Consider the following 11937-nt stretch of genomic DNA (forward strand, 5'->3'; position numbering starts at 1 on the left):
CTGTGTGCTGAAGATATTAGAGGCATGAAGTTAGCACACATGCTTCTATTAGAGCAAATACAGCATTTAATCAAAGAAAGCTTAGAAAGAACTCTCATGTGCTGAGAGTATTAGAGACACAATAAAAATAATTCGAAATTACTTGTACTCGAGATATTGATGGAAAAGCTGAAAACTAATTATGCAAATCAGAAAATTAATATAAACAGATTTGAGTGTAAAACTAATGAGGTCTGCACAGTGTAACAAATCATCTATGTACCAAGTTTTATTGAAATGTGATTAAAACCACAAAATTATGAATTATAATGCTAATTAGGGAATTAATATCAACAGATTTTAACCCCAAACTAATCAGGTTTGTACATTGTCTAATTTAAAACCTTTATTTCAACCCAAAACTAATCAGGGTTACTCCAGAGCATCTATGTACCATGTTTCATTGAAATCTGTTGAATGGTAGATGAGAAACAAGTGAACATGCTTAAAGTTGGCTAATTAATGTGCAAATTAGGTGATTAATATGCAAAGATTTTTACCCCAAACTAATAATGCCTGTCCTGGAGCATCTATGTACCAAGTTTCATTGAAATCTAATAATTAGTACTTGAAATTAGTACTTGCTGAAAAGCAAAAAAAATACTAATTATACAAATTATGTAATTAATATGCATGAATATTAACCAGGTCTGTGAATTGTCCTATGACATCTATGTGCAAAGTTTAATTGCAATGTCATAATTAATACTTCAGATAGTGAAAAAGCCGAAAATTGACTAATCATTATGCAAATTAGGCAATTAGTATGCACAGATTTAAACCAAAACCTGATCAAATCTGCACATTAGCCCAAAGTGTCTATGCATCAAGTTTCATAAAAACTAACATATGGTTCATGAGATATAAGTGGTGAAGACGCGCGCGCGCGCGCGCGCACACACACGCACGCACACACGCACGCACACACGCACGCACCAAAAGACCCCCGTTGTGTGCTTCACAGATTTTAACACCAAACTAATCAGGTTTGTACATTGTCCTAGAGCATATTTGTACTAAGTTTCATTGAAATGGAATAATTTGTACTTTAGATATCAGTGTGATAGCTTAAAATTGGTTAGGTAATTAATATGTACAGATTTTAACCCACAATTAATTAGGTCTGTCTATTGTCCTACAGCATCCATGTACAACGTTTCATTTGAATGTGATGATTAGTACTTGAGATATCAGTGTGAAAGTTGAAAATTGGTTAATTATGCAAATTAGGTGATTAATATGCACAATTATTTACCCTGAAACTAATCAGGTCTCTGCATAGTCCTAGAAGATCTATGTACTAAGTTTCATTGAAATGTGATGATTAGTACTTGAGATATCCATGGAAAAGCTGAAAATTAACTAATTATGCAAATTAGGTGATTAATATGCACAAATATTTATCCCAAAACAATCAGTTTCTGCATAGACTGAGTATCTATGTACCAAGTTTCATTGAAATGTAATGCTTACTACTTAAAATATCAAAAGCTGAAAATTTATTAATTCTGCAAATTAGGTAATTAATACAATATCAGTCAATTCATATTTCATATCCAATCTCTGATATAAGCAGATAAGAATCTATATTTTAAAAATAATTTCAAATTTCCCAGAAATAAATTATAAATCTTTGAAAAAAAAAATGATATGCAACATTTAAAAACATTTAACCTTGATTATATACAAACAAGGAAATACTGTTACATGCTTGTGAAGGGAAATTTGACACTAAAATCATGCAGTGAAAAAAGTTTAATAAATATTACCCCCGGTACCAATAATTTATAAGATTAAAGCGGGAGGGTCGTCACCTGCGCACACACAGGAATTGAGTCCCAAGCGACGATAACAACACAAGCTCAAAACGCAAAGACTCATGGGTAGATGCTTGTCTGTAAACAATGACACGCTATCTGACGCATGCACAGATGACAACTCTTCCGCTTTAATAAATATTACCAATGATATATAAGATTAGCGTTTGCTAGGATGTGATATGCAATGAAGATCTCATGTAAATTGAAAAATTCACTGGAATTGCGATATGATCACAATCCCTGCATTTCTAGAAATCCTAATGCAAATTCGTGTTCATCTCAGACCATTTTTGACTCGCTCATTTCAGTTTACACAATCAAACATTTCGAAGCACCCACTACATTCTGTGACACTATCGGTTAGAACTACAATTTAGATCTCTTTCGAACATGGCTAACGACGGCCAAGTAAATTTCTAATATTTTTTGAAATCTAACATTCCGGTTTGTGACGTAATTTCAATTTATGAATTTGCAGTATGTAATCACAATTTAGATTTTAGTTATGATTTTCAAAGTTATACCTGCGGTGGTAACATTTAGTTTTCAACAATAGGATTTTGAAATGAACAACGAAAATCAAAAACTTATTTTCAATTTGAGACGTTTCATTTTATTGAATTGCTAGAGGTCTTTTTTGGTCATTTGTACATTTTGTCAAAAACCAAAATGTTAGATTCAAAAAAATATTAGAAATTTACTTAGCCGTCATTAGCCACAAACCGTGAGAGTTAGCTTCTCAGGATATCTTCAATGCATATCACCATATATGGTTATATGAAAGTTACAAACACATATCATATAAATCTTTGATGTTACTGAGCAAACCATTTGACTTTTAGCCCTTACGTGACCTGGATGACCCCATGACAGCACATTAAAGTACAGTTGTTGCCAGGCAAAGTACATTTTAATTAATATGGTTTACTTGCACTGTAAGGGCCAAGAATAAAGAACAACAACACAGAAAACCATGGTAATATATTTTATCTGAAAGTCACAAGACTGGGTAATGTAGAAGATGAATGGAAGAAGACATAACAGCGTGTTGATATAGTGATGACCTATGACCTCTACCTTGGATCATAAGTGGGGTCAGCTTCCCCATACCCTCTGTACAGGAAGATAGGGTGAGAATGCAAAGCTGTTTGAGGAGTCATTTTCTCTAAGTCTTTGATATTTTTCATAATAGTAACGCATCCATGCCAGTACAATGGAATCGGTAACGACGGATTGGTGACGATCCATTCATCAGATTCCGGATGATAGCATTCAACAGTCTTGGAAGATTTGTCAGACACGGAATCACCGCCAGTGAGAAATATTTTTCCTGAAAGCAAATGTTCGGAGGTCAGTAAAGTTGTTTTGTGCTACGTAGATCAACATATCAGTGATAAACCCTTGTCAAATAACAAAGAAACGCATGATTAGAGGGAATTCCTTGTTTGCTATGTTTCATCTGGCCAACAACTATTTGACTTTACTATGGTTAGGATTTTACTGATCCTCAGAACGTTGCATTTGAATATATTTGCATATCTAATAATATAAAACCAACCATTAATGCTGGACATTATTGGGGAGGTCTGCAGAGGTGTGTTGCTACTTTGTATTCTTAAGACTTGCAATCAATAGGAAAGTGTCACATTTTGGCCTTCTACTGTGGAATACTTTATTTTCGCTGGAATTAATTTTCGCTGAAAAGGCTTTTTGGGTGATTTGTATGGGATTTATTTTCACTGATTTTTGATGAGTTTAATGTCAAATATAGGAAAAAAAGTATATTGGCTGGATTTTATTATCATGGAATCATCCTTCAGCGAAAATAGCAAAAATAAATTCCAAGCGAAAATAAAGTATTCTACAGTATTTTTGAAATTGAGCTGCCAACTCCAGAATTTGGCAAAATCCCTGAGCTGGAAGTTCTTATAAATCATATTGATTCCTGGCTCAAGGGAGGGGCACATCCTTGTGGAAGGGAGGGGGTGGGTCTCTCACCATCAATTGCTACTGCTCCAGGACACAGATGCATCTCTTTCGTCATGGCAACTTCCAATGCTTTATCAGCATTAGGATCATACACGTACGTCTTTCGAGATGAACCACCAACTACATATATCATGTCATTCAGTAAAACACTCTGGTATCCTAGCAACAAGGTAGACCAAATCATTGATTAATATTATCAATTTCACATTTCGATATAGCATATTGTACAATACCATAATTGCTCTACACTGGGAGAGCAAATACTGGATCATTAAAATATGACTTATTTTGACCACTGACACACCTCTGTCATTTACTACTAGTAAATACAGTACATGTAAAATATGTATGTGATTGATTATGACTTTGGCACCATAAATTAGATGAATGCCCCCTGCAAGAATGTGGGAGCCCGTTGTAAGAACAGAATAAGAATGGAAAGGCCCTTAATTCTCTCCCATTGTAAGAGTGGAAGTCTCATATTCTCTCTTTTTGCCAGAATGAAACTTGTAAGAATGGACAAGTTCCCAGTTTTCTTCTTTTATTAGAATGGAATAAAAGTGTCCCCCTTATAAAAATGGAATAATCCCATAATCTCTCCCTTTGCAGGAATGGAACAGCTACAAATCCCCCCTCCCCCTCCTTTGTAAGAATGGACAAGTCCCAAATTATCTTCTTTTGTGGAACAGCCCAAAAGTTCCCCTTGTAATAAAGGAACAGTCCCATATTCTCCTCCTTTGCAAGAATGGAACAGCCCCAAAGTCCCCCTTGTATGAATGAAACTGTCCCAAATACTCCCCTTTTATAATGAAACAGACCATAGATTCTAGAAGAATGAAACAGTCCTCACCTTTCTTATCGATTTTCAAAGTTGATATCGTAGACCACAACCTGGTATCTACATTGTAACACTGAGTGAATGGACAACAAAGCGTACTGTTGTCTTGCACTCCACCAATCACAAAAAGGCTTCTATGAAACGCTGTCACTGATGGGCATGAAACAGCTTCTCTCATTGGTTGAATCAGTGTCCATCTGTTGCTTTCAGTACTGTAGTATTCCACGTCTGGCAGGGAATGTTGACCGTCATATCCGCCAACCACAAATATCTTTCCATCAAGGGTTGTTGAAGCATGCTGGTACCTGCGTAAAATGAGAAAATGTTGAAGTGCCAGCAAAATAAAGCACATAGACCATATCGCAAATCATAGTAAATTATAGCATAGTTTAGACTGAATCAAACACAACTTCATCAATCACAAAGCATGTCTGCATGTGCAACTTGATACAACTATCCCATGATGCACTGTAATCTGGAATTGCATTATGGTCTATGCCTAGATAATGTTCTTGAACTCGCTCAGATTTTTAAAGGCATTGCGGATACATAACAATGGAACAATAATAAGGACATTAATTTGTAACAATAGCCATCATCAGCATAATAATTACGATACATCTACTGTTTTCTTAAAAGTTTCAGCATAGCAACCAACCAACATGTTCAAAGATACCAGGGAAGAACACTGTTAGATGTAAGAAGTTAACATTTTAAACCGATGCTACTCTTTATAACAGACTTTATATAAAAAATTCACCCTGTAATCCATTATTAATGTTTTGAGTAGGAATTTTGTGAGACTGCGAAACTTCATAAATTTGTGGAATTTTGTTTTCACAAATGCTCTGTTATTAAAATGCAAAAGTTTAAGTGATTGTGCCAGACTACCATAATTACAGAAGTTTTTGATTTTATTTAAGATCCACATGAATTCTCGTGGACAACTGTAAACAGCATTTATTTAGTGGAGTAACCGTGGGTAGAACAATCGCAGCTCTGAATAGAATGCTCATTTTGCTACAAGTTGCAGTTCGAAAACAATGTAGTATGACACAAATTGAGGAATAAATTGAAAATTCAAGAAAGGTCATTCATAAATGCAAGGATGTGTGACTTTTAGGGTCATGAATAAGTGCCAGGATGTGTGACCTTTGGGGTCATGAATAAGTGCCAGGATGTGTGACATTTGGGGTCATGAATAAGTGCCAGGATGTGTGACCTTTGGGGTCATGAATAAGTGCCAGGATGTGTGACCTTTGGGGTCATGCATAAGGCCTATACATCATTGTGTCGTCACAGACCTGTGTCATATGATGCCTTACTAGCCAATTTTGGCTAAAATAGCTCTCCGCTGCCTCTTTACACTAGTGTTTATACACAGAACTTGATATTTCTTTTTACAATTTAAGTTGCTTTTTAACCTTGTATTTTAGTGAAATATTGTTTAGGGAGTGGAATATTAATGTCATACATAATTCAATCTTTCAAACAACAGAAACTAACACATAATAACGATAATCAAATTTGTGTTTGAAGTTCGAAAGTACTTGCATAATTTCCAGTTTCAAAAATAGAACGTCCTTAAACGCGATAAAATCACGCGTGAAACGTCTTCCGAACCAGACACTAGATGCATAAACTTTATCATTCCATGCCTTTTATTTATCATGATTTAGTAAACAGGCCCCTCAAACGATTTAATATGTCCGTAAAATACGTGCCAACGGACGATTGACTTTGAAACGTTCGATGTTTCAAACAAACTCCCGGCACAACTTGCGCGATATGCATCAGATCGGTGTAGAAAGACGCCGTCCTGCAGAGTCAAGGGTCTATACATACCTGGCTTTCTTCAAAGATTTGCATCCATCCCATGATCCCTCAGTTGTCCTGTAAATCCACACCTGTGCTATGGGACCGCCTCGATGGCCATCGTATCCCCCGGTAACAAAGATGTCATTCCTATAAGCCAGTACACTGTACATAGCCACATTGGCAAGAGAGTACGGTAAATCACAGAGGTTACTCCAAAACTGTTGTTTAGGCTCATAGCAATACATATTTAAGCTGAAAAGTAAATATAACAATAAAATGAATAAATATGACTAAGTCAACACAATTTTCTGAAAATATTTGCATAGATATGAAGTCGTAAACTGTCAGCTATAACCTTCAAAGCGAGAAAATAACATCCTAGTTTTATTTTTTATATTCTTTTTTAAAACATATTTTCAATTTTTGTTTTTACATGTATTTGTTTTATGGATACTGTAAACTAATCAGTGACTGACCTTTTCAACCGTTATTCGAAATTGAAACATTCAAAAATATTTCATATAAAAATACCATTCAGGAAATTCATTATATATCTCTAACTGTATTTAATAATACTAGAATGGGAAGCTCTTAAAAAAAAATAATAAAAAATATTAAATGTGTTGAGATTGTTTGTACCTTTGTTTATTATTCCGCTGTGATTCCCGAGCACCACCAACAACAACCATCACGTTCACAATCCCTGTGGAAGGTCTAGGTCGGCTCCATTCACTCGGACCTTCTCGCGTTCCTCTCCTGCATTCCTGGCATTCTGCCAACAATTCCATACACTCCTCAGATTTACGGAGTAACGATTCAATTTCATCTTGTACTCGATTCTTGAAAAACTCGTCACTCAGTAGAGGCATACGAACATTCCTCATAACCCTGCAAAGCTGCGGCAGTCTTTCCACAACGTCTGCCATCACCCACTGCATGATCACCTTGTACACGTCCTCCTCGCTTCGTACATATAATTCATCTTTCGACGTGTACCCGACCAAGGTATCAGCAGAAAGTTCGAAAAATTCTTCTTGATTGGTTATTCGCGAAAAGTTGTTCAGTATGAATAGGTTGGCGGCTTCCACTAACCCGATACACATGTGCCGCTCAGCGAGTTGGTGTATACCCAAGCAGTTTGAAACGTCTAACTGAGATTTTAAAAAATCGCTACAAGCGTGTACTACTTTCTTGTGCTGTAAAAAGTCAGCCGTTTCAAGAACATCTTGTGCATTCCTGGACGTAAAAACAATTTTTCCCGTGTAGGAAAAATCTAGTAAAAGTTCCATGCAGTCTGCTTGCACATTGTACAAAGTGACACGTTCCTCATGCCGCTCTCGTAAGTCAGATGAGAACATCGCTCTGAAGTACGGGCTACTCGCCGCAAGCACCGCTCGGTGACAAGGAAATTCACGGTCACCAACAACTAGGATCATATCGGTCAGGTCATTCGTGAGCCTCATGTTATTTAAAAGTGTTACTAACTCCGACGGAAAGTTCGTGTCATGATGTTCATAAGTGACTTCATCTTCAACATCATCAGTATCACTCTGTCCAGCTTTGTTAATATCGCAGCCTCCTGTTGCCATGGTTACTTCACAACTAGTCTTTTTCTCAACACCTGATGAAGGCAACAAGATACAATATGGCAGTACACAAGGTTAGATAACTAAACAACACATTTTATTAAAGGGTGGTAGTCTTTGTGCCAAGCATGCACAAAATATGGACTGTGCAATTTGGACTGTCGCACACACCAACTAGTACAAACTGAGAGGTTTAATTAGGTTTGGGGGGGGGGGATTTGGAAGCGTCGCCGAAGATAATTAGTACAAAAGACGCCTAGGTCAAAACTCATACTTGTGATTTCATTGGAAACACGCATTGGATTATGGGAAAATCAATGTTTATCAACACAAATGTCGCACATGTGCAGCGCAATGACGACTGCCCTTTAGGTAGCATGGTTTCATATGTAGATGTATTTCAATTGATTTCTAATCTTGTGTATTTTAACAACAAAAAAACAACTCAGAAACAGATACACGTGCAATCACATTCGTTTTGATTGCAGTAGGTAAGATCGCGGTCTTATCACCCCAGACTCAAAACAGGTGTACACATCATATTACAACTCCAATGAACACCAAGTCAATTTCAAATTTTTTTTTTGTCTATCATGCAATTGTTAAATATCCAAGATTACTACCACCGCATATAACGTTTGAGCGACATAGCAGTGCGTTCCAATCAGTTAAAGCAATGTTGCTTTCAGACAAGCATTAAATTATAACACCCTATATGTAAGTTCTTTCCATCAAAGTCGGGCACATCAAGAAAGATTCCATTATGTTAAGGGGTAATTTAAACCACTATAGCCTTTTAAATATTGTTTATAATGAACAGTATGCCATATTTGGGTTTTTTGTTATACAATAAAAGTAATATTTTATTTTTTGCTATATATCTTATTATTCTGACATTTCTACAAACTGATTTCCCCATACATACAGTGCAAATAAGTCTCATAGTAAAGTTAGGTAACACTCGGTGGGTAAACAACTCTCAAAAGGAGAGAGACACAATAAGTTTTCAGCCTGCCCTGGGAGCTGGCATATCTGTGAAAGAGATAACATATGTAGTTCATATCTCAAAGACAATTTTCTGGTATGTAATTATTGATGCACTAGTGAACATTGTCAATGCCACAGTCATATTACTGGACACTTGGACAATGTGAAGTCTCTAGCAAATTTGCTCACTAACACGCTGCATTGGTTTGAACGGTATGTACAACAGTAGTAATACTAAGACAACTAATACTGTGAAGGAGTTACAGCAATTATTCACTGGGTTTTTATTTTGCTTATTTCGCTGACTGGAAAATGCGCTAAATTAAAACCCAGTGAATATGTGAAATTTAGCATAGAACACATTATGTAAATGATAAAACTGTGAATGAATATGCCTGAAATGGTAAATCAGTGAAATTTAAAACCCACTGAATATGCCTGAAATGGTAAATCATAGTTATTTTACAGTAGTTTGTTGTCTGGGACACAATGAACTAACGATATCTGTTTCTTTTGCTGAAGTCTAGCCGCGCTTTAAAGCGTGGTAGTCGTCGTGCTGCGCATGTGCGAGATATATGGGTCTCATATAAACAAAGATGGCGACTTTGACTGTTGCGCAGATCAACGAGTACGAACAGACACGTTTCCAAGCTTTAATAAGGTAATTTTCATGTGATTGGAAGGTATCGAAGAAGTCACCGGCGGTAATCAGTGCAAGTCGCGCCCAGGTCAAACCCCATACTTGTGATTTCCATTTGAAAAGCGCATTGAATTGTGGGAGAATCAATGTTTATCAACACAAATGTCAAACATGCGCAGCGCGACGACTACCGCGCTTTAATATCTATTATGGAATGGAGAGATCAGGTCCCGATACAAGCAATGGCGTAATTCCAAATAATCCACATTATAGATTTGAATTGTGATTATAGATCTAACAGAAACAAGCAACAAAGTCATTCCCTTCATCTTTATATTATAAATATTTATAAATTTCAATTGCAGTTGAATCAAACCAGCTAATCAAAGAGCACAGCGCGCATCGACTTTCAAATGTTCAAAAATTTCAAATGTTATTTAATCAGCCAATAGAAACCTTTCGTTTTAGTTTGATTTATTGAAATTATTATAAGTATTTATAAAGATGAAGGCAATATGTCTTTGTTGCGCCGAGAATAAGGTTGTCGTAGTTTCACAGCGTGGATGAACGAATTTATTGGTGTATCATATGCTTATATTACACATAGACCCTCAACAGACTATACATTGTTTTTAATCGCCTGGGCCTTCAAAATATTTGACGGAATTCGAGACTTCAGCAACCAGTCACACAATATAGACCGTCAGGTCCCCGGTCAGCTCCCCGGCTCTGTCGTGTGATGAATACGCCAATGGCACTCACGAATTTGACGGGAATGCTTGCCTACATCAAGATCCACATATAATTGCGTTAATACAGTAACTAACGCACGTTTACTCTATATAGAATGTAGGTGAAGCGCAACTTACCTTAGTCAAACATAATAAGACAGAAATAGGAAAACTTGACTCACAAGTCGATCGGCGGCCATGAATCTTCGTGTCAACAGTCGTGTTGCTGTTGCTCACAACCTTTGACACGCAACGCCCTCAACGATCAGCGATATAATTTACATTGTTTACAGGCATCTCTGCAATACTCATCATACGTATTATTATTATAGTACAAAATATTGAATCGACTCAAACAAAACAAAATAGCCAAAACAACCCAATCGACCCGCAAACAATACAAAATTTAATTAGTAAAACGACGAATTAAATCAATAAAAAAGTACTGCACTAAAAAATATTAATAATATCAAAATATTATGATGATATCAATACAACATTCACGCCAAACAACATTCTTAGTAAAAAATACATTTTTAAAACAATTACACGACTTACGTTTGTTAATGACGTTTGTTAACATGATGAAAAAATTGTTGAGTGTTCACTGGAATTAGCACTATTTTTTGTCATTTTTAACATCCTCATTTTCATGATTTTTCATATTTATAGTAAGACTGGGCTTACAAGCAGCGCCCTCACTAAGCTTATAGAATAATTAACGCTTGATCCACGGCCAAAGTAACTGATTTGTGAATAAATACTTATGGGATCATGTGATTGATTGATTGATTTTTGAGTGGTTTGAGTCACAGTTGGATTGTTTGTAGATCGGTTAGGGCGTTTGTGATGTATTTAGGTCGTTTCAATATATACAACAGGCCATTGTTTACTGGTCAAATGGAAACAAGGTGGCGCCACCTCCAAACAATAAATCAAAGTACACACCTGACTTGAGGGAAGCCCAATCATTATTCGTTGATTTTCTCCTATTTCAGTGCAATCACACACTTAAAGCAGATCAATGAGTTACCCCCCCCCCCCCAAGGAAAATTGATGCCTTTCAACACCAAATTGTCAACATTTTTTTTCTATAATTTCTTTGCTCATTTTGGACAAATGAACATTATTTCACGAGCAAGTCTTGATCAATTGTTTTAGAACAAGTTACACGGGTATAATTGGTTCATGCAGGCCATAAAAATCGACACACAATCAGCACAGTACCACATACTGTAAAATACTTTATTTTCGCTTGCAATTAATCTTCTATTTTCACTGAAGAAATGATTAAGTGAAAATAAAATGCAGCTAATATACCTTTTTTTTCCCTATATTTCACATTCAACTCGTCAAACATAGTTGAACTCTGGTGACCTTGCCCTTTGTTATATACCGGTAATACTATTCCTTTTATCATAGTGTAAACTGAGAACAGACTTCTCAAGGTAGAGTAAACCAAGCGAGTATTGGTCACCAAATCCGGGAG

The 11937-nt window shown here is 36.2% G+C and overlaps 1 protein-coding gene across 1 annotated transcript; it reads right to left on the reverse strand.

Moving 5' to 3' along the window:
• Positions 1-1515: 1515 nt before the first annotated feature.
• On the reverse strand, positions 1516-10669 carry LOC100373052 (kelch-like protein 24). The gene is made up of 6 exons (XM_002731584.4): positions 10587-10669; positions 7144-8125; positions 6532-6756; positions 4699-4991; positions 3858-4007; positions 1516-3189 (listed from the first exon to the last, which is right to left on the reverse strand). Exons 2-6 carry the CDS (start codon positions 8091-8093, stop codon positions 2933-2935), a joined length of 1875 nt encoding a protein of 624 aa, XP_002731630.1. The 5' UTR covers positions 8094-8125; positions 10587-10669; the 3' UTR covers positions 1516-2932.
• Between the last annotated feature and the right edge of the window lie 1268 nt (positions 10670-11937).

The sequence above is a fragment of the Saccoglossus kowalevskii genome, chromosome 18, assembly GCF_978046115.1.
Source record: "Saccoglossus kowalevskii chromosome 18, keSacKowa6.1, whole genome shotgun sequence".
Taxonomy (NCBI): Eukaryota; Metazoa; Hemichordata; class Enteropneusta; family Harrimaniidae; genus Saccoglossus; species Saccoglossus kowalevskii.